This window comes from Eptatretus burgeri, unplaced genomic scaffold, assembly GCF_056783735.1.
Source record: "Eptatretus burgeri isolate ZD-2024b unplaced genomic scaffold, Ebu_testis_v1 Ebu_testis_scaffold_341, whole genome shotgun sequence".
NCBI lineage: Eukaryota > Metazoa > Chordata > Myxini > Myxiniformes > Myxinidae > Eptatretus > Eptatretus burgeri.
In genome coordinates, this window is record NW_028222290.1 from 26213 (window position 1) to 50000 (window position 23788).

The 23788-nt window shown below is 43.4% G+C and overlaps 1 protein-coding gene and 1 long non-coding RNA gene across 7 annotated transcripts in view; one reads left to right on the plus strand and one right to left on the minus strand.

Annotated features, from left to right (window-relative positions):
- The window catches only part of LOC147007297 (uncharacterized), a 31991-nt gene extending 20070 nt beyond the window's left edge, over positions 1 to 11921 (plus strand). For all 3 annotated transcript variants that reach the window (XR_015054285.1, XR_015054284.1, XR_015054283.1), the window contains one exon: positions 5738 to 11921. This is a non-coding gene — a long non-coding RNA (uncharacterized LOC147007297). The remainder of the gene's footprint in view (positions 1 to 5737) is intronic.
- On the minus strand, positions 8817 to 23602 carry LOC147007298 (serine/threonine-protein kinase par-1-like). 4 transcript variants are annotated; one of them, XM_085867402.1, is made up of 12 exons: positions 23132 to 23595; positions 22368 to 22406; positions 21831 to 21879; positions 19795 to 19860; positions 19634 to 19704; positions 19441 to 19497; positions 16332 to 16568; positions 14889 to 15008; positions 14604 to 14715; positions 12766 to 13873; positions 12202 to 12709; positions 8817 to 8907 (listed from the first exon to the last, which is right to left on the minus strand). In XM_085867402.1, the coding sequence occupies exons 1-10, from the start codon at positions 23279 to 23281 to the stop codon at positions 13827 to 13829; spliced, it is 948 nt and encodes a 315-aa protein (XP_085723528.1). In that variant the 5' UTR covers positions 23282 to 23595; the 3' UTR covers positions 8817 to 8907; positions 12202 to 12709; positions 12766 to 13826. The 4 variants fall into 4 exon arrangements, with proteins under 4 accessions (XP_085723528.1, XP_085723524.1, XP_085723527.1 ...); XM_085867398.1 differs by having other exon boundaries at positions 19634 to 19860; positions 23132 to 23598; XM_085867401.1 differs by lacking the exon at positions 23132 to 23595 and adding an exon at positions 22692 to 22950 and having other exon boundaries at positions 19634 to 19860.
- Positions 23603 to 23788: the final 186 nt, after the last annotated feature.

Sequence of the window (23788 nt, forward strand, 5' to 3'; positions counted from 1 at the left end):
TTCATGATTGGATACAGGCAGATAATGTTCTTTTAATATACATACAATTAACTACATGCTGGTGAGCAATTCAATTCCTGAGCTTCCTGGACATATTAGTATTGGTTTTATACATCAAGACAGGGTTGACCCGACTCAATTTCTTGGCTTGTTCATTGATCCTAATTTATCAACAAAAGGATATTCCGACAATCGACACAAGTTTCTCTCACCAAATGTTTGTGTTCCATACAAGTTGAAGGGTTTTTCTCAGTACATGTGTTCCCTGTCATATTCTCCCCTTATGTTACCTTATTTAAACTGTGGAATTTTATCTTGGGTGGGTCAATGTATCAAATACCCACAGGGAGAGAATTTTATTGATTCAAAACTGAGCACTCAGAATTGTTACTAACACTGGTTTTCACTCTCATACTGATGTGTTATTTCTCAGAAATAAGGTTTTGAAAGTTGATGATTTGTTCTATTTAAATTTCGGAAATCTCATGTTTCAATTGAATACTGATATGTTACCTCATGCTAAGGAATCTTTATTAACCAGGAACTACCAAATTCACTCTTATCCAACAGGACAGAGTAATCACCCTCATTTACCTTTCACCACAACTGTTTTCTCACAAAAATCTCTTGTGTTCACAAAACCCAAATTCTGGAATGAACGACTTGGATGCAAGTCATAAACGAGTTCCTCGCATTGGCATCTTAAAAAGCGAATTGTAATATCATCTCTTTGCTCCATACAGACCGTTTAATCGTGTTCATGAATAATTCCACTGATGACACTTGCTACTTGGTTATTGCTGCTGATGCTCTTTGAAAATGCGTTTCTTTGCATCCATTGGAATATAATACTTTGGCCTCTTTCACGATTACTTCGGCTCTATTTTCGAGATATTGTTAGGGACGTCGCTTCTGGATAACTCCAAGAGAGTGACATATTCCGAGAAACCACAAACGTCGACTGCAACCCTCAACTCGGGCCGGATCCTCACACCCAAAGTGGGTTTACCGTACCAGTGAATCAAACGTGGCAGATTGGGAATCGTGCCTGCGACTATGCGGTCGTTAGTTTGGATGCGTGAACCAATGCTGCATGCTGCCGTACGTGGGCTACCATTACCATTGGGAACTCAGACCGATGTTGCCCACTGGGAATGCTATTCGGACCAACGCAATGCAGGATTAATCAGGACACATTCAACACTTCAATAATTTATTCCACAGCAAGCAAGGAAATGTAAAGAGCGGAAAATGACGGGAGGAATGATTAAAGGAATGCAGAGGACAAATGCAAAGAAGAGCAAATGGTAGGGGGGATTGTTACCTCAGAAAATGGTGAGGGAAATCAAACATGACATGAAAAGAGGTTGAACACGTATAAAACACATGTAAAGCACATTAGACACACATATACATTTTTCCCTTACCCTCTACCGATCATACCCGACCCCGGAGCACTTGTACACAATGACCTAACACAGAACGACAATACTGGATCAAGGAGGAAGACGCAGAGAGATTGGGTTGAGGGGGAAATAGTCCGGGAGCCAACCGATCAAAATTAAAAAAAATTGCCCGGTCTGCTATAAAATTTTTGTTGATTTTCATAAAGAGACACCCTTTGAGTATATGAAAACCAATGTTGGCAATGGTGAAACTCTTGCGCAACAACACAGTCAGCACTTTTGCGAGCCCCCTCTGATAACAAAATGTTGGCAAAAGCGAAGATGTAGGATGGGGGTAGGGGTAATTCATATTGTCCTAAAATCATAACCACTAAACCTATATACACAAATGACCCCTCATATTAAAGAGGAGTTCATTGCTTATATCACAATTGGTGTAGATTTAACCTACCTACAATTGACAAGGTTATATGTCAAACAACAAAAGATTTATGTAACTCAGAAATGCTTGACTATCAATGGGGTCAGGAACAAGAACATACTTTTACATGCCATGGTTTTAAGGAAGATAAAATTAGAAATGGATTAACACAATATTGTGACATTAAACATCCTCTTCAGAGGAAGAGTCACTCTCTGAAACAACTCCACCACATGAACCTCTCTGACCAAGGCATATGCATGTCACTCACAAGGCACAGCAGCCTTTTTGCATGAACATCGTTTCAGACATTTGGATAATTTGCACATGCAAGACACAGTTTTGTCTATGTTTGGCTTGGCTGGCTTAGACATGAGAATTGGGACCAGTTTTCCATTGATAAGGGTTCTGCCAAATGTTGTGGCTGGGGGAAGTGCTCGGTCACTGAGATGTGCACGTCTATACAGAAGCAATTGATACAATGCTCTTAAAACAAGGAAGTAAAACGCATCTTCTATTGCTGGCAGTGACCTAAGGTCTAATTTTGAAGAGACAAACATATGCTGCCTGAGGGTATCCAAACAGCTGAACCCTTTTTGGCCATGCAGAGCAGTCCAGTATACTCTGGCCTCATCAATGACACATTCTGTTGCTGCCATTTCACTATCTCTTCCAAAATCAACAAGGTGGGGAAGGTTTCCTATCAGTCCCAGAGAAACCTGTGCCGCTCTTCTTTTCCCCTTCTGAATGGGTAGCTCACTGTGTCACATCCACACAACACATATGTGCACAGAAGTGTAGCTGCGACATCAAGAGGATTTTCTGGTACTTCTTGCTCAACACTTCTACCAGCTCATGAATAGGTAGGTATTGATTCTGCCGTTGTATCCAGAGTTCTTGCAATGTGTTCAAGCAGCAGAAGTGATATATACACAGCATAATTATGTCTGTATCTGTTGCATGCACAACAGCTCGATGGTGATCAAGATATTCCACACAATACGCAAGATGAGCAATAATCCTTGTGTCTGCCTCTTCATGTTCTTCACAAGGTAAGTCCAGAACTGAACTTGATGCTGATGTGATGGAAAGAGTGTGACCTTTGTTTTCCATCATACCACCAAGAATGATGGTCACTCCATCCAGAATAGCTTCAGGACTCTCACAAAGGGAAGTGCCAATGAAGTTCTGAAGATTTCCTTTATTTCTTGGATTCTTCATGAGTGAATTCCAGTCTGGAATTTCTAGACTCTTGGATGGTGAGAATTCTCTTGCCTGGTCTGTCTGGTTTCTCCTCTGCTGCTCATCACCCTTCAAAGTATGGCTATCATCAAAATCATACTGATCACCAATGATGTTGACACAGTTGCACATTTCAGGTTTCAACTGCAGGAGCTTGCGAAGATACAGCTGGGGAAGTTCACCAAATGTTTTCGCACCCATTTTTTGGTATTTATTTACAAATGCCATTGTGTCTACCAGATAAACTGTGTATAGGTCACTCTGTGGTAATGATGGCAGCTGTAAAACAACATCCTGCTCAGCTTCAGCAATTAGCACTGCCACAAAATCAGACTTGTTGCCTTTGCGCATTACAAACCCCTGTGCTAAGCTTGGATCAACCTCAAACAGGGATGATGGATAGTCTGTCCACTCATGGGAAAATGCAATCTGTCTTGTGACTGGGTCGGCATCTCGATAGAAACACAGCACACGTGTAGTTGCAGTCTCATCTTGATAGATCCTGATTAAACTCTGTTTCCTTGATGGTTTTGATTTCTTCTGTGAGGAGAAAGTTACCAGCTTCAGTGGTTCAATCTTAATAGAGACCACCTCTTCTGCTTTCATAATGGCTTCCATGCCCTTAGCTTGAGCATGGACCAAGTCTTTTGAAGCATCCTTCTCACCAGTTGCTCTATTGAGCAGATCCACTTGGTTGTTACACTGGAATGGGTTTATCATCTGCTGGCATATCACTTTCTTGATCTCCTCAACATGCATATGTTCTTCTGTTGCCTGCTTATGTGTTTCTCCATGATGAGTGGATTCCTGTTGGCCTAGATTAGCCATAGACTTTATGTTCTCTGATACAGCTGTGAGAAATGGTGCTGTCTTCACATATTTATCTCGAGTAGCTGGTGCCTGAGATATGCCTTTGAACAGAGATGTCTTCCCTTCATTGTTGTATGTCTGCTCCAGGGCCATGTCACTCCAAACACCATTGAATTTTCCTTTGGAAGAGTGAACTATGAAGTACCCAACCTGGATCCAGCAAACCTTAACCGAACTGTGTTCAATAGAGTAAGAGGATTTTGGGGGTAGGGGTAACTTTGGTTGACAAAAATGTTAATTTTCTCTTTAAAAATTGATAGAACTCATTCAAATTTGCTGTTTTAATTAGCCATGGATACCATGTTCATATCACATTAAGAGAAATTAGTATTCTAATGCAGCATCTGCCTATGATAAGAAAAGTTCGAAAGGCCATCTTCAAAAAACGTTATTTTTAAGGCATTTTTCACAAAATTATGTACTTTTACGAGGTTTACTTCCACAAAGGCAATTTTTTTTGTCATTTTACAATGCACTGATTGAATTCTTACATTTAGTTCACATTTATTTTTAATGAATGTGATTTTTTTAATTTTTTTAGAAATTTTATTGACAATTGCTGTTTTATCAAATTTTTCAAATCTTCCTCAAACAAAAACGTCGGCCAAAATTTTGCGCAAGAGCTTATGAATTGCCAACATTGGTTTTCATGAACTGCAAACATATATCTAAACATCCTGGGGGTGTAAAATTTTATAGCAGAGGCTGTAAGGTCCAACCCTAAAACAGCCTCGTACACAGGTTGGCTCCCGGACTAAAAGAGAAAGTTGGGGTTGGAAAAAAAAAAGTTTGAGAGACTCTGTCGAGCCTTCACTCCCTCTGAGATCACTCCTTTTGGAGCTATCTTGCCCAAACTCGCACCTCATGTCTGCCCTTGCAACTGAGCCCCATTGGTCTGCGGTCCCGAGTCGGAACCTGTCAGGCCAGTGTGATCTTCTGCGGCCTCAGGACAGCTCGTTCCATGTAAATGTTGGAAGGCAGCGCTGGAAAATACGGCACTGGGGCGATATGAGTAAAACTATGTGGAAATGAAGACGTGACATGGGAGAGAAACTGGTGTGAGGTTTGAAAATCTGCTCTGGTGGAACAAAACGAAAAGTGGAAAATATCTCTGGGAACAGGCTCTCAAAACTCTGATCTGTCTCAGGCATTTGTGGAGGCGAGAGATTTTGCCACCGATCTCTGTTTGTACCCCGCTCCTATAGTCCTGGGGCTGAGGGGGGTCCTGTGTGCAATCATATGTCCCCTATACTAATTTTGACTCTTGATCCTTGTAGGGGACCCCTAGGAGATTGAAAAAAAACTTGGGTAGACATTCCAGATGTGGTGCAGAAAGGTGTAATTCAAGATGGTGTCCAAGATGGCCGCTGCGTCATTATTACCAGTATAACTCCATGTGGAATTGTCCTCAAGTGATAAATTTCGTGTCTTTACCTTGGTTTTTGGGGTTAAGGAATCCATTACAATCATTTGCAGGCTTAAAAAAGTATGGGATAACGGTGAAATCCAATATGGCTGCCGCGCCCTTTCATTTTGCCTGTCATGGTTCTGAATTGAGGTAGAGGAATAAATTTGATGTCTTTATATGAGTTTTAGGGGTCAAGCATTTCACTCAAAGCAATAAAGTTGCACAAAAAAACAATGGATCATTGTTAATTTCAGTACATGGGCTCTAATTGATTATCCAACAATTCGTAAAATGATGCAACTGGATAAGATAGAGTGCCTGAGAAGTTGACTGGTGTCTCGTCACATTTCATTCGAAACAGACCAACTAATATTTACCTCTCTTTCTCAGGCATTGAATGAAATGGAAGGGATTCCAATGTAGAGGCGCCGCCCAGAATTTGCTGATGTCGACATCAAGAAGTGTATTATTTGTCAGATTGACACCAAAGAATCAACATGCAGAAACGCAGAGGCTCGGATGAAAGTCCAAGAGGCTGCTAGAATACGTAACGACTTGGTTGCAACGAGGCTGGAGCAAGTCGATCATGAACAGTTTGTCTATCATGTGAACAACAAATGTTATAAATCGTACACCCTCAAAAAGACACTGATTAAACTTGAAGAAGAGCCGTCCAAAGCGGTGGAAGAGCCGGAAGAACCGGAAGGAGTTGAACTGGTCCCAAACCCATCTGTGAGCCGAGCAACCCAAGCCAGAATTGCACCACGAGCTCCTCAATCTACTGATATACCGGATTCTGAAAGGAAACGTACGGTGTGTGCCAATGTAAAGATAAAAGGAGACCGACAGAAATTCAGGATTTGTGAAGATGTACGCGCAAAGAAGTTACGAAAGGCTGTGGTATTCTTTCAAGATGAAGTTTACCATCGGACAAGTGACCTGCAAGATGTTCACTCCGTCTGCGGATCAGATATATATTGTCACAAAAACTGCATCCGAAATTGTATTATTAAGTTCGACCGTGCGAAAAGTAAATGTGACGCACCATCCAATAGTTTTGCAAAAAATAAATGTTTTGCAAGGTTGTTAGTGAACATTGATTTCGCATTGAAAGGTGGACAAGGTTTCACCTTAAGCGACCTCCGTAACAATGTTCATGGATTCAGCGATTCCCAGGAAACTTTTTCGAACAGAGACATTCGATTTTTTTTCTTGAAAGTCGCTATGGCCAAGACTTGAACATTTCCAGGCCGACAGAAGCAAATAAGTGTGCCATGGTTTTCTTAAACGCCAGTCCTGCAGACATGGCTGACGTCATTCGGTCAAGCAATCCCATCACTCAATGTGCATCAACTATTAGGCATGCTCTTTTGGACTTGAATTTTGATTTGCAAGACAAGTTTTGCGATTCCGTTGATCTGCAGGACTCCTGGGATAATATGAATCGCCCAGATGAGTTACTGACTTTTTTGTGTGTGTTACGAAATTATAATAGAAATGATCTTGAATGCAGCGTGGGTAGCAAAAACAACTCTCCATTGAGCGATGATGACGATACCTCTGATTAAGAAACTCGTAGTAACGGCAATGCTCATTCAACAAAACTGAGGAAACTAAAGTCAGTTTTCCAGGTTCTGTACTTCATGGTCCATAATGGTAGACGCAGGACACCACTCCATCTGATATGCGCAGAAAGAATCCACGCAACATGCAAGAGCAAAACACTCATCACCTCTCTAAACCATTTCGGAATATCACTGAGTTACGATGAAATTCTCCGGTATCAGACTGATTTGGCAGACGAAGTTTGCACAAATGGAACTGATTATGTGCCTTTGCCAAGCCATCTTAATCCAGAGAAATTCACCACTGCCACATTTGATAATTTTGATCACGAGGAGGCGACGCTATCGGGTCTGGGTGGTACTCATGACACTGTTTCAGTTTTATAACAGGACAAATCAGATGGTGTTCAAAGGAAGCTACGAATTTTGGAAACTGGTGTAGTTCATGGTCCAAAATCATTTCAGAAGACACTAAAATGTCAAGAGCTGAAAGACCTCTTCAAACCAACAAAGAAGGGAGAGATACCCAGTGACTATTTAGTAAGTAACTCGACATTAAGTGAAGGATGTAGTACGGAAGGAAAAGATCTTGCTTGGTCACCAGCCCGGATGAATTTGTCAAATATAGAAGAAGGCTTCATCAAACAGGACTGCGATGAACAACAAATGCCATGCTGGAGTGCCTTCAACTCAGTTGTCACTGATGAGAAACTTCCTGAAAGGATCGTAGGCTTCTTGCCAATTCTACCACACCCGGTCACAGAATACAACATAGTGTATACCGCTCTTAAAAATTTTCAGAACGTCTTGGGACAGCTAAATCAGAACCACTTGGCTATAGCGTGCGATGAAGGTGTCTACAGAATCACACGAGAGATTATGTTGTGGCGCCAAGAAGAATTCATGGACTTGAGTCATTGCCTGGGATCGTTTCGTTTACTTAAGATTTACCTTGGTTGCATTGGAAAGTATCTTCGTGGTTGTGGTGCTGAGAGGAAATGGATCGAAAATGAAATATTTGGTCCAAATATGACCCAGGCTGTCTTGGGAGGTTCACATTATGTTCGATCTCTAGAAGGCATGACTCTCCTTTCAGAGGCTATGGAGAGACTCCAATGGAGTGCATTCTTTGAGAAGCATGGCGTAGAGAAATATGTGGAGCCGCTCAAGTTGCTTTGAGATATGAAGCAAGAGGTGTCTGCAAAGAACAAGTCGAGAAGTAAGGAGCTCCTTAATTCTTTCCTTGGACTATCGGGAGACCTGTTCGAGGATTTCGAGGAGTTTAAAAGGGAAAGGAAGGCAGAAAGCAAAACATTCTTCCACTGGGTTAGGTTTATTGAAATGGTTCGGTTTGCACATGACCTTGTGAGGGCTGACATAGAAGGCAACTCTCATCTGCTCCTGCAATCAGTTGAAGCAGTATTGCCATATTTCGCGGTCTTTGACTCGATCGACTATCTGTGGTGGTGTTCTCTCTACCTGGAGGACATGAAAAAAACTACCAGAGAATGCACCAGTTGTCCATGACAATTTCATGGCTGGGCGTTTTGTTGTGAAACGTTCTTCCATCCCATTCTCTGCTGTTGCTGCCGACATGTGTCTGGAACAGACAATCAACCGCTCATCTAAGACAAATGGGGGAATCATTGGCAATAGAAACGGAAAGAATTCGTAACAAGATGGAACATCATTCACCATGAATTGATGGCGGTAAATCAAACCTTTCGTGAAGTCACAGGTGTACAGTTGAACAATACAGAACTTCCTGTCAATTATTCATTCAGTCGTTGGCAAACACAAGAAAATGAATGCAAAGTAGACAAGATGATCGCATACATCCTGAATTATGAAAATCCATTCGAGGTGAAGCAAACAACTGAAATGAAACTTCATAACTTACTCACCAGAGCTATCATGCCAGATGAGATTCAAGATAGTCCATTGTCTGTTCAAGAAATCGGTCTGAATTTATACAACACGTTCAGAAAGGAGCGCCTGGTGGAGAAGACAAAACGACTGAGTGACACAATCAACAGGAACAATGTTAAGACATTCGCAAGTGCTGAGGGAAAGAAAGCATCAGCCCCAAAAAGGAAACAGAAGCAGGACAAGAAGGAGTTAGGTGTTGCGCAGAAGCAACTGGACATTGTCAGGGTCCGTGGGAATGATGCCCAAGAGGTTTTCACGTATGATCTGGTCAAAACTAGTTACTTATTTAGTGATGAGGATGGACTCATGAAAAAACCGACAAAACATGAGCTTGTGAAAGAACTTGAATCAAATATTACAGCAGGTGACAACATCGCTCCTATGCATTGGACGGATATGCCAACCGGAGACATTGTCGATGTTATGGCTTATGTGCGAAAGCTGAAAACTTCCTCCATGAATACCTTCGGAGAATTGTGCAAGCAATTGCTGAGCATGATCCTTGGGGTTTGCAAAAATGCTTCCCGCATTGACTTTATCTTCGATTTGTGCATGGAAGGATCAGTGAAAGAAAGTGAACGATGAAGACGAACTCAGAAACCCCCAGTCTTGTACAGTAACATCACACGAGAAAGCAAGTTACCAAGAGATATGGATAGTTTCTGGTCATCTGCAGCAAACAAAGCCAAACTGGAACAGCTCATGAAAGTATTGCTGATTGGCCACTTTACTGCAGAATCCGTAGATGTTCACATTGTAGTGAGTCGGATAGTGGGAGACGAAACCTCAACACAAACCCAGTCGATCAGGAATGGGATAGTGAGCCAACACCCAGAACTGGACTCGGACCATGAAGAGGCTGATATCCGGATCATCCCACATGCTTTTCATGCCGTCAGAAGTAATTGCACACGGATGGTAATTCTCTCGAGCGATACTGATGTGTTCGTAGTTGCAATGTATTTCTATCATATTTTCGCAGCAAATGGACTCCATGAACTTTGGCTCAGAGGGGGAGTTGGAGACAGGACAAGATTTATCCCTCTACATGTAATGGCTGACAAGGTTGGAAGACCAATGTGTGAAGTCCTTCCCGCGATGCATGCACTAACTGGCTGTGACATTACTAGCAAATTTGGCACGAAAGCTGCTGGTATCAAGGCAGAACCTGTTCTGTACCTAAAGGACTTTGGAAGGGCGCAGACAAATGTGCAGGCCTGTGTGCACAATGTCGAGAAATACCTGGTCCAAGTGTTAAAAGGAGGAAATCATGGCATTGAAACGATGGATTGTTTACGTTACAACATGTACCATCACAGAAAGTCGATGACAATCATTGACCTTCCCCCAACCAGCTATGCTACGGAAGGTCATATTCATAGGGCATTCTATATGACCAATGTGCAAGTCAAATGTTTCGGAGATTTTTCGCTAAACCCTCAAGACTATGTATGGGTTTATGATGGAAAACGAATGTCTCGTACCAATGAAATACCATCGTAATTTGCCTGAAGAAGTAGCTTTATAATGTAACTGTGTGAAATGTGCCACTCGCTTCTGTCCTTGCAGACAAAGAAAAGTTCGATGCTGCATATTCTGTAAATGCCAGGCAAACAATCAGAGCAGCCAATGCAAAAACCCTAACGGGGTTATTCCAACTAATTCGGTGCGGTTTGTGCAAATTATAAGCAACGTAATAGTCGGAGGTTTGATGCCCACTGTATACCAAACTGATCGAGTTATTTAAACAGTTTTGGATTCATGAATAATGTGTACTGCATTGTGCATGGTAAATAATGGTGCTCAGGATTTATTCGTATAAATTTAAATGTTACTAAAGTCTCATTCAATGTAAAACACGTTTCTTATTTCTTCTACGTGTATTCCTGAGGGGGGTCCTGTGTGCAATCATTTGTCCCCTAATTTCTACTCTTGATCCTTGTCGGGGACCTGTGTCCTGGTCAATTGGAGCCCCTGTACTGAAATTAACAATTATCCATCGTTGCTTCTGCAAATTGATTGGTCTGAGTGAAATGCTTGACCTCTAAAACTCATATTGAGACACAACTTATTCTTCGAGCTCAATTCTGAACCATTACAGGTGAGATGAAAGGGCGCGGCGGCCATATTGGTGGCCATTTTGGATTTCACCGTTATCCCGTACTTTTTTAACCCTGCAAATGATTTTAATGGATTCCTTGACCCCAAAAACCTCGGTAAAGACATGAAATTTATCACTCGAGGACAATTCCACATGGAGTTATGCTGGTTATAATGACGCAGCGGCCATCTTGAATTACACCTTTCTGACCCACATCCGGAATGTCAACCCAAGTTTTTTTCAATCTCCAAGGGGTCCCCTACAAGGATCAAGAGTCAAAATTAGGGGACATATGATTGCACACAGGACCCCCCTCAGCCCCAGGACTATCAGGACAGCTCGTTCCATATAAATATTGGCAGGCTTTGATGTTTGGAAGGCAGCGCTGGAAAATACGGCACTGGGGCGATCTGAGTAAAATTATGTGGAAATGAAGACGTGACATGGGAGAGAAATTGGTGTGAGGTTTCGAAAATCTGCTCTGGTGGAATAAAACGAAAAGTGGAAAATATCTCTGGGAACAGGCTCTCAAAACTCTGATCTGTCTCGGGCATTTGTGGAGGCGAGAGATTTTGCTACCGATCTGGGTTTGTACCCCGCCCCTACCCCTCAGTGGCTGTTTTCCATTGGCCTTGCGGTGTTGCATTGATGTCTCGCGAAGGGGCGGGTGCATGAAGGGGTCGAAACAATCTCTACCTGAGCGACTTCTGTCTCTACTTACGCCGGGCATCGCCATAATTCTGCGACCATGTGAGCAAATGAGTGAAAGGGTTTGTGAGCAGGCGAGCAATGAACGTGACTGGTGAGTAATGGAAGGGAATGGTGTGAAATGAAAGGGATAGAAAGAGAGACATAGTGAGGTAGATCGAAAGAGGGAAAAGGAACAGACACTTATGCTGCTTACACACACACAATGCATATTGATCACAATGATACGATTTTGTTTCCTCGAAACAGAATAATAAATAAATAACTAATATCTATGTGTGTGTGCTTCCTTTCCCTCGGGGGGGGGGTGCACAAAGTCCAACCTCGGCACACATCTGTCCTACGACCCCCACCTCTCCATTCAGCCTCTTCCGAGGCTGTTTAAGCCTCCTCCATTCCTCTTTTTCTCCCGCTCTTTCTTCCCCCTTATTTTACACAACTCCCCCTCCTCTCACCCTGTTTTTGTTTACAATCGCATTCCTATGCTGAAAAAAAGAAAAACTAATGCGTTGCGAAACTCTGGCTGCAATTCTACCTGAAACATCACTTACACTTCACATTCGGATTCTGTACATTTGTGGAGAAAAAGTTGAGTTGACCAGGTGGGCACTCTTCTGCTCATTTGAAGTGCAGAGTTATTTTTAGTTCCTCCCCACAGTCTGACATCAACACCTGCCGGTAACTTGACAGCACTCCTCAGTTTGAAGGGTTCAAATACTTACACTGGGACCACATGGCCACTCAACATGACGTGAGTCCTTCGACCCATGTGGCCCACATTTGAATAACAGGCACGGTAATATTCACTTCACGTCAATGGCAACATATTGGTGAGACCACGTGGCCACTCAACGTGGAAGTCTTCTTGGTCCATGTGGCCCACTTGAATGAACAAAAGGAATGATGGTCTTCGCTTTGCGGTGAATTGCAACATATTGGTGGTGGGACCACGTGGCTGCAGAATGTGGGATTCTTCTTGGTTCCCGTGGCCCACTTCCATGAACAAAAAGCATGGGTCGTCTTGCAGCAATAGTGAGTCTTCGACGTCCTTGTATTGGCCTTTTCATTGCAGAAGGCCCGGAAACTGTGACTTGGCTCGATGTCCTTGTATTGGCCTTTTCATTGCAGAAGGCCCGGAAACTGTGAACTTGGCTCGACGTCCTTGTATTGGCCTTTTTATTGCAGAAGGCCCAGAAACTGTGAAGTTGGCTCGATGTCCTTGTATTGGCCTTTTTATTGCAGAAGGCCCGGAAACTGTGAACTTGGCTCGACGTCCTTGTATTGGCCTTTTTATTGCAGAAGGCCGGGAAACTGTGAACTTGGCTCGATGTCCTTGTATTGGCCTTTTTATTGCAGAAGGCCTGGAAACTGTGAACTTGGCTCGATGTCCTTGTATTGGCCTTTTTATTGCAGAAGGCCTGGAAACTGTGAACTTGGCTCGATGTCCTTGTATTGGCCTTTTTATTGCAGAAGGCCTGGAAACTGTGAACTTGGCTCGATGTCCTTGTATTGGCCTTTTTATTGCAGAAGGCCCAGAAACTGTGAACTTGGCTCGATGTCCTTGTATTGGCCTTTTTATTGCAGAAGGCCCGGAAACTGTGAACTTGGCTCGATGTCCTTGTATTGGCCTTTTTATTGCAGAAGGCCCGGAAACTGTGAACTTGGCTCGATGTCCTTGTATTGGCCTTTTTATTGCAGAAGGCCTGGAAACTGTGAACTTGGCTCGATGTCCTTGTATTGGCCTTTTTATTGCAGAAGGCCTGGAAACTGTGAAGTTGGCTCGATGTCCTTGTATTGGCCTTTTTATTGCAGAAGGCCCAGAAACTGTGAACTTGGCTCGATGTCCTTGTATTGGCCTTTTTATTGCAGAAGGCCCGGAAACTGTGAACTTGGCTCTCAATGGAAGGGGGGAGGTGGGCGAGAAATTCAGACATGCATGGTGTCAAGGAGGAACATTCATGACCGTAATATTTCAACAATTGCTTTTACTTTTCAACATTCTCACGAAGATGGTTTTCAGTCACTAATTTTACCCACCGTTGCAAGTGTTGGCATTTCTCCATAATGATGGTCCGAGCTCTCTCTTTTTGCTCCTGTTCAACTTTTAACAAATGGCAAAGCCTTCAACTGCAGCTTGATGGAGTACTGCTCTCGTGTCTGGGCTGGTACCCCTGCCTCACTCCTTGCTGAGGACGCCAAGTCTTTCCACATCATTGGAATGTCCTACGATGAAACCGAGTCAAAAACATCCATCCGGTGGGACCAATGTGTGACACGAAGGGCATCCGACAAAAACAGGTCCAAGAAATATAAATCAAGGCAGCAATCCACACACAAACACCAATTGGATCAAACACCAAACACCAAATCATGGTCAGTATCAATTGAGGATGTTTAACACTCAAGTTGAACAGGAAGTCACAGTTACTTCAGTCATGATGTTGGTAAATGAGAAACCCTGAAAGAATGCAGGTGAAAAACGAAAAATAAGGAAGGCAGTGGTGATCAAGTACAAGTTTAGGGCGAGTTCTTGGTTCCCACGGGATGGCCCAATTGCTTCAGATTTGACATCCCATAATTGCCCAAACTTGCACTCCCCCACAGTTCACGCCATTGTTGACAGGGAAAGCAGATGCCAAAGCAAAAGGAAAGTCGGCCTTACAACTCCATCGCAGACAAAATGAAATGCACAGGCTTCATCCTGGCCCATCATTAGTCGGCCCAATCCAACTGCTGATGTTTTGAGACTGAGGTGACTCGAAAATTTCTCCCATCATCGTAAGGGGAATGATGCACACCACGTGGCCAAGCCCAGGCCAAATTATTGTTGATCCATGAATAATGAGCAGAATAAATAATGCAATTGGATTGGAAAACAGGAACTGGCTCATGAGGTTCACGAGAATCAGTAGATGTTAAACAGCAGAACCACAGTCCAGCAGAGAACCAGTACCTTTAGATGTGCACAGACGTTTGACTGGTCTTGCATCCGTGCTCTCGGAGTCACGGGAACGTTTCTTCACACCAGGTGTCCTCTTGTTTATCCATGGATGCACGAGGATCTCCTTCAAGGTAAAACAACTCGGTCCATCCAGAATCTTGAGTAATTACCATCACACGCCATCTCATTTGGCCAAGAACCACTCAGTCCCACAATAGTGAACTTTCACAGTCCTGTTCGAACTTTTGGTAAATCAAATAAAATATCCAAAGTAGAAGCTGCCCCGTTATCACACACCTTCATTGAGATCCTCTTTGTTGGATCGACACAGAGCATGGATTTTAAGAGCTCAGCGCACTGGGACCCAGCAGAAGAGGGAGGTTTGTAGTGAAACGGCTGATTCTTGCATCCGACGTTCTGTAAAGAGACGGATCTGTAAAATTCACTAATTCATTCACCAAAGCAGGTGCACACAACATTTTCACCTAGCAGGTGCCCACAACATTTTCACCAAGCAGGTGCACACAACACGTTCACCAAGCAGGTGCCCACAACATTTTCACCAAGCAGGTGTTTTCAACACTTTCATCTCAAAGTGAACTCAAAGGATACGTTCTGTGTTTTACAATCCAAACTTTATATCAAGAGTTTTTATTACATCGTCTCAGGATGATGGGGTCTCACAGGGTGGCCGAGAGGTTTGCCCACTTGCCTTGAAGCCGTTTCCCTTGGCTTTGAATCCAAACCCACGGAACCAAATATAAACTGTCACCCTGGTGTTTCACAAGCACAGTGATTCATCAATGTGTGTACCCTCCCTCGGGTGGATGGAAACCGGGTGTCCCGTCTGCCGACATTAGTTGGTGAACGCTAAACACCTCACGGTGTCCTTCGTGAAGAGTAGGCGAGCTGTCACCGGCACCATGAAGGTAAAACAAATTCCTGCCCTAACTTTGGCTGGCAAGGCAATGGCAAACCACCCAATTTTACCCAAGCCAAAAAACTGCTTCGCCATCACTGACACTGTAACAGGGTTTGGCACATCCAAATCTGAATCTGAAGGCTCATGGAGAAGGAGTCACACATATTCTGTGCATGCTTGCAGACACAAACATGAGACAACATTGGACTTGACTGCAGTTGAAAGCACAACGGGTCCCAGCGACGCCATCTTGTGACCTCACTTTTCTCTCCGCAGACAGAAGGGGCAAGAAGGGAGAAATACAATCCCCCACCTCCCATCGCTACCAACACATCGGGTCTGTCGCAGCTTTATCCTTCAAGTGTTGATCGTAAGGCAATGAAGCAACATGTCTGAGGTTTTAGTCTTCGGTATGACTGGGCCATTGTTGGATTCGAACCAACGACCTCTTGGACAATCCAACCACAATGATTTGAGCCTATTCACTCCAAAATTCATATTGTTGATGGAAATTGTAATTATTTTAATCATTTTTACATTCTTACTTTGCCAAGGATGGGAAAAACCAAGCAGTGAACAAAATGTACAACCCGACTGTCTGACGATTGCAATGATGTGATCCCGTGAAATGATTGTTTCTGAAAACAAGAAACGTTTTTCTTCTTTCAACCTTGTTCATGATTTCTCTGGTCTGTGTTGATGTGAAATCTGATGAAGATACTCATATCTATGAAAGAACACTGCATCGACATTCACATCGATCATGAACACTAAGATCGTCACGAAGGTTCGGTCAATTGTAAGGAGGGAACACTCACCTTGATCGTCTCCCACGAGTATGGGAAATATCGGTCTATCAACAAGTGCAGGACAACCCCAAGAGCCCACACGTCGACCGCAGGACCATTGTAGCCCTCGGGGCAGTGCAGCTCTGGGGCCATGTAGCCAGGTGTTCCCCTTATCCCAAACACGACTGCTCCAGGTTCAAACACACATGAAAGGCCAAAGTCGGCGACCTTAAGGACTCCGAGGTCGTTGTACAAGATGTTTGCGAGCTGTTGGATGGATGGAAGAGTAAAATGGAAGCGTGGAAGATAAGTTATCATTTTCACCAGGTAATGTTACGTGTGCTTTACACAACTCATGTCCCTATTCCGATGAAAAGGACGATCTTCATTTACTTGAAACAACATGAAATGTATTTAACAAAACATGGATCATCACCGTAACAGCAAACAGCCACACCACGTGATCAATGAACCTTTTCAGCATCTCATCAGCTGATCCATTTCAAAATAGTTGAAGTACATTGAGTGGGACAAATACAAGGATGAACGTTTCAACAAAATATCTACTTATTGTACGTACGAGAATTAACATTTTACAATCACATCAATAAAATACCTCATGAGATCGTGAGGTGATACGGCATCAGAGAGAAAATGATGGACATGATGAAAGCACGGATCACAATTCCATGTCGTGTGTGGAAACTGAAAATGGACCGATCGACCTTTTTGATATATCCACAGGAGTTACACAAGGCTGTATTCTATCACCCTTCCTGTTCTGATTGTCACGGACTTGATCATGAAAAGTTCACTGTGTAAACAATCATGGGGTACTTGTTGGTGGAACAACACTCCCTCAACAGATCGAGATTTGCAGTTTCCCCTCAACTCCAGATCTGTCAGCTGACTTGCAATCATCAGCAAGGTCATTGAATCCATCACCACATTTGATGTGAAATCATTTCTTTTCTCGAACAACCTCATCTCATATCACCAATCTGGATTCAGAACAGGTCACTCCACCTTGGACATGTTGCCACCTTGATGCAGTATAAACTCTTGGAGTAGGTCTTTCAATCCAGACAAATCTCACACTCTCACTCTTGATCTCTCTCTGAAAGGATCGTCTGACAAACCGCCCCATCGATTTTCTTCCCAATCCACTTGGGGAAGTTCATTCATTCAAACTGCTGGGTCTCCCTGTCAGCCACGATCTCTCTTGGGCAAAACTCATTTGAAAGTTGGCTGGGCATCGTCCGTCGTGCAAAGTCCGAACTTGGCACACCTGAACTCCTATCAAACTACAAGACCTTCATCCACAGGTTGAGGCAGTACTGCTCTCCTCTTTGGGCTGGTTCCACAGCTTCACATCTTGTTGAGCTTGACGCCGTGGAAACCAAGGCCTTCAAGATCATTGCAATCTCCCGTGATGAAGTTGAGTGTATGTGCCTGTCACGTTGTCATCGCAGACAGGTCGCTGGTCTATTTGTCTTCCACCACCTCCTTTCTGGTCTTGCATCCTCTGCTTTGTCCCCTTCCCCTCTCCACAACGCTCCCCCCCCATGTTTCTGCTGGGCACACGCGGTCCACCATTGATCCCCATCTGGTGAAACTCCCAGAATGCAGGATCACTGCTCAGTTCCACTCATTCGTTCCTCTTTCTTCCCACTTGTGGAACCAACTGCCACATTCTCTTAAATCTCATAATTCCCTCCACGTCTTCAAACAGCCGTTCAACACCATCTCAGATCATCCCCCATCGAAAACCGTGATCTTTTCTACCCTTGCTAACACTCACACTGCACCACACTCCACCCCACCCTAATCCCTCCTCCTTCCAAATTCCCGATTTCCCTCCTCAGAGTTTCCTTCTGGTATCCATCTTGTCCAACACATGCATCCTCTTCTCCACCTCATTTCTCCCCACATCCATTGCTTGTCCATCCAATCTGCCTCGATACTGGCCTTCAACTCTGCTGTTGCTGTCCCACCCCCCTTCTCAACTGTTGATTTTGTCCTGTTGTGTCCTGATCCATTCAGTGTTCTTGTACCAGCTTTTTCATGAGCCTCGACTTTGTAAAATGCAAACAACCAACCAAATGTGAACCACAGCCAGTAACAGCTGAAACTGATAATCTCAATTTATTGGCACTCAACACCGGGCTAAACATGAGTGATGATAAGATCAAGATCACGTGTTTTGGGTCATGGGCAAATTCTCCAAAAATAAAAGTTGGAGAAAAGACCCTGAAAAATGTGAAATGATTTCCATATTTGGCATTGTGATTTGTGGTGAGGAGGGAAACAAGGTACACATTGGAAAAGCATGTTCACCTTTCGGGAATCTGAACAAGATCTGGATCAATCACATAATCTCTCTTCCACGAAAGAGAAGACAAGCTGATATATTGGTAGTTGGCCTCCTTTCTAAAATCGCCCAAATGAGGTGAGAACTCACTGGGTTCCTGCATTTAATACGTTAACATCACCTTCAATCTCGAAACAACATCCCGACAAATACACCCTTCATTCTTATTCGTGGTTCCCATTTCTGCCTCACACTGCTTGTTGCTCCAGCCCTCAATCAACAACCAATTTGTGATCTTTCCGAAACAAGTGTAAGTATCTTCACCGACTGACATCACCTGAATTCACCTGTAACATGTGAAAGTATCTTCACCAACTGATGTTGCCTGAATTCACCTGTAACATGTGTAAGTCTGTTCACCTTCTGTTGTTTCCTGAATTCACCCGCACCATGTGGAGGTATCTTCACCAATGACGTAACCTGAACTCACCTGTAACATGTGGAAGTATCTTCACCCCCTGACATCATCTGATTTCAATGCTGCACGAGGTTTCACCGATCCTTGTTACAGTAACTATGAGCTTGACTAGTGAATTGCTATCAATGTGTACCAAGGTCAACAAGGTCTCTGAGGGTGCTCAGTCTCCTTGTTATGTTCATCTTCATTCAAATCAGTTCAAATGAGACAATTCCACAAAAACTTTCCTTCATTTCCAACACATTTTCCTGTTTTCCCAAAGAAAAACCTCCCCCTTCTGTGATAGTGTTTCACTGATGTCCCGCGATGACGACATCATCATGAGGTTTTTATGTTCAGATTTGTTTTACCTTGATGTCCCCGTGCATGATGTTGTTGCTATGGATGTAACTGAGTGCAGACGCTGCCTGGAAAGAAAGCACTGAATTAACAGGTCGTTATGCAAATTGGAGTTTCCAACAAATGTTGTTCATTTGAAAAATCCTGATTTTAAACCACACGTTGAACATCATGAAGAATGACGTCAGTACAGCCTCAGCTCACCTGGAAAATGATGGGACGTATCTTCTCCTCTGTCATTGGTGCATGATGTTGCCGATAATCCAACAGACTACCTGTGTGGATAAGTTGCCATGAGTGAGTGAAATGATCAGATTTGATCACAGGTACACACCTTCGGAACAGAAGATTGATTAAAAACATACCACCATGTGCGAGTTCCAGGACCATGAACATCATCTCCTCGGTCTTGTTAATGTCATAAACTTGAACTACATGGGGATGACAGAGTGCAGGAGAAAGAATCATCAGAAGCAAAACGCAAAAATAAAAACAAATCCTCATTATGATAACTACATCTGTTGAGTGAGGAGGAGGTTCAAATGTGACACGGTGAGGCCTTTGACTGGCTTTCCGTCACATGACTGATGTAGTTTAACTGTGGAGAGCTACCCACTTCTACTCAGCATGAAGTTTCACATAAAGGGTGATCTGAACATTCCTCGTGCTGGGAACGTAGTTTGTGTACATTCAATGGATGATCTCAGGGGTCCATAGATCCGGGACACCATCCATGATCATGAGTGTGAAGTATGAAGTAGTTGGGGTTAGTCGTTATTACTGGGAGTGTGAAGTAGTTGGGGTTAGTCATTATTACTGGGAGTGTGATGTAGTTGGGGTAAGTCGTAATTACTGGGAGTGTGATGTAGTCGGGGTGAGTTGTTATTCCTGGGAGTGTGAAGTCGTCTCGGTAAGTTGTTATTCCTGGGAGTGTGAAGTCGTTGGTGTAAGTCGTTATTCCCAGGAGTCTGAAGTTGTTGGGTAACTCTTTATTCCATCTCGTATCTGACTGATCGATTTTCTGAAGCAAACATTGTCTTCCATTCATTATATCGGGACATAAAAGGCACAATGTCATGTTTCCCCATCTTTGTTTCACCATTAAATGAATACAATTATTTTTTTATCTACAGAGTCAAGGCTCATGGAAGAGCGAGAACACTGAACAGATCAGGAGACAACAGAACAAAAGGAACGAGAGAGACAGACACACTTATAGTGGGGTTGAAAAACAAAATAGGGGGAGATTGGGACAAGCAATGGGTGTGGGGAGGACGCATGGGGTGGACAGGATGGAACCAGAAACATCATGTCAGTTCGGAAAAAAACTGTAAATTTGGAAGGAGGGGGGGCATTAAATGGGGTCGAAATTGTCATGTTTTTGGATGTAATGAGGGAGGGGGGGCTCATCTGAAATGGTGATAATAGCTGTCTTGAAGAGTTGGAGGGAAGAATAAGATTGGGGAGAATGTGGGGTTTGGTTGCACAGGTGGAAGAAAGAGGAACGAATGAGTGGAGATGAGCAGTGATCCTGGATTTTGGAAGTTTCACAAGAAGGGGATTGATGGTGGACCTTGCCTGCCCAGCAGAGACCTTGGGTGGAGGGGTAAAGGCTGGGGAAGCACGGAAAGAGCAGAGGTTGCAAGATCAGACCAGAAAAGATCGGCCGTAGAGATAGAGAAACCACCTCCCTGTCTGCGACAGGAAAGTGATCGGCCCACAAAGAAGATTCCAATGATCCTGAAGGTCTTGGTTTCCATGGCGTTGACCTGAGTAAGGTGTGAGGTTGGGGAGCCAACCCAAAGGAGAGAGTATGTGCTCCATCAAGCTGCGGATGAAAGTCTTGTCGTTTAATAGGAGTTCAGGTGTACCAAGGAAGGTGTACTAACCCTCACAGCCTTGTATGACGTAGGATGCCCAGTCAGTGGCTGGCCTTGGAGACCAACTTTGGAATGTGGTTTGCTGAAGAAAGATCATTGCTGATTGTGAGACCGAGGAGTTTGAATGATTGAACTTCCTGAAGAGGATTATTGTTGAGAAGGTCGATGTGAGGGTTCACCAGACGGTCCTTTCGGAAGTTCAGTGGATGCACCGTGCTGAAAATGCCGCACATTGAAAGACCATTTGGCCCATTGTATCCCTGCTGTATCCGTGTCCTAACATGTCACCGATAGGTATTGTGAATGAAAGAGTTAACCCCATGCAGGTAATCTGACCAGGCCACGAGCACAAGATGGCCTACTTTTTGGAAAGATTTCCAGGGTCCTCAACCCATCCATATTCAAATGAAGGAAAACAAACCTTTTCAGTGAATAACAGTAATAATACAAACAAAGCATCATGATTTAACATCATCACGATGAAAGAACAATTTATCATTTAAAATGAAATGCTCACTTACTGATGTTTGGATGATGCAAGGAAGAAATGATGGAGGCTTCTTTTGAAAACTGCAACGAGAGAGAGAGAGACAGAGACAGAGACAGAGACAGAGACAGAGACAGAGACAGAGAGAGAGAGAGAGAGAGAGAGAGAGAGAGAGAGAGAGAGAGAGAGATGGAGGAAAGAGAGATTGAGAGAGGAAGGAGACAGAGAAAGAATAAAGTGACGACATGTGGGGTACAATGTATGAGTCCAGGTAGTCCCCAAAACCGAGATTTTAACCTCATAAATACATTTCAGGACTGAATACTCTCTTGAGACAAAGTTTCATGATATTCCATATTCTCAGGAATATTCCTTATTGAAGTTAAAATATTTTTATTTTTGTGATGTTGAGGGTAAAGATGACGTTTTAATTGGTCCCAGTAACACCTGTTTACTTTGTGAATCTGTTTACTTTCGACCAACAGGTGGAAATCATGAACGAACCTTTCAGGTCAAGTCACATTTCGCTGTGATTTGCACTCTAACCCCAAATGGCATGAAATAAACTCACTTTCTCAAAGTCGTTCTTCAAGGAAATTTTAATTGCCACCTGGAAGAGAAACAGAGAGGTAAAAGTTGATCATTAACTAGTGATGCAGTTCCAGGTGCACAGTCAGACCATTTACATCAATTTACATCTCACAAGCATCGTGCTCACCTTCACAAAACATGCAGACCAATATGGTAACATACTTATCAAAGGTAGAAGGGGAACATCCAATCACATCATCAGGCTCCATCAGCAAAAGGTAAAGTTCAGATTTCAGGGAAAAAGAGATGAGTTTCCATCCATCCATACATTGGGACCATACTCTGTGCAGAGCGTTGGTTCTACCTCAGCAGTCTCCTTGGCTATTGGGCATAATCCTGGATGGGTGGCCACTCCGACACAGGATACCAGCAAGCTGGCACTCATTTTGCCGACCTCACAAGGATGACAGGCAGAATCAACCCCACCTGTTATTAATTCAACAGCCAAGTGGGGTTTGAACTCAGGATGCTTCAGATCCCAAGTTCACCACGTGAACCATTAAGCCAACACCAAGCATACACAAGTGTATAAATGCACGAAGAGGATAAACAAGGTAATTGAGGTGAATTTTACCACATTTACACTCATTTACATGAACTTCACATGTTGGAGGAAACTTTAAGGGAGCGAATTGAGATTTAATGAATTAATTTACAGATGGAGGTACAGGTAGAGGAAAACCTTTTCATGTTCACCTTTATGAACCCTGACCACAACCCTGAAAGCACGACACCTTTCCGTACCTCATCACCACACAAGGTGTTCCTCGCTTTGTAAACTGCTCCCTGACCTCCTTCACCGAGCTTTCTGATGACGTCATACTTCTCGATCTGAACAACAATACAAATTGAGAAAACGTCATGTTTCATTCGAAGATCAGAGAAAGAATACATCAAGATCTTTAAACAAGATGTTTCTCAGTATCGTTATTTCACCTTACCAATCGAGTAACTTCATCACAAACCTCACAACGAAAATTTACAAATAAAAGGTGAGGATCTGCTCACATCTCGGAACTCAACTGCAGGGGACATGATTTTGATCGGTGGAATAAAGTGGGTTTTTAACTTCAACCAACACGTCCCTTCTCCATGACAAAAAAATAGGACCGCTTGTCCCGAAGCTCACCTGCATAAGGAGCAACAGGCACTCAAACCCCCCACAGACCCCCCTCAGACCCTGATTATTTTAATGTTGTGAACAATAATTGGTACATCATGGGTGATGAAGGTTGTGGTCAGTTTCATCGAAATTGTGTGGGTCGTTTCGGAGAAACCTCCCACCCCTCGAAGACCCCATTAACAAGCCACACGTTTCATCAAAATCGAATGTTGGTTCAAGCGATAGTGACCGAAGTGTTTACGAATTGACGAACTCAATGACACTCACTCACGCACTCA

What these genes read in the sequence shown, in the direction of transcription:
- LOC147007298 (XM_085867398.1), bottom strand. Translation starts at nt 23,281, where the DNA reads ATGTATTCTTTCTCTGATCTTCGAATGAAACATGACGTTTTCTCAATT. An exon ending in TGAAGAACGACTTTGAGAAA is followed by an intron (nt 21,880 to 22,367) that starts GTGAGTTTATTT and finishes CTCTCGTTGCAG; the next exon opens with TTTTCAAAAGAAGCCTCCAT. An exon ending in CTTGCATCATCCAAACATCA is followed by an intron (nt 19,861 to 21,830) that starts GTAAGTGAGCAT and finishes ATCCCCATGTAG; the next exon opens with TTCAAGTTTATGACATTAAC.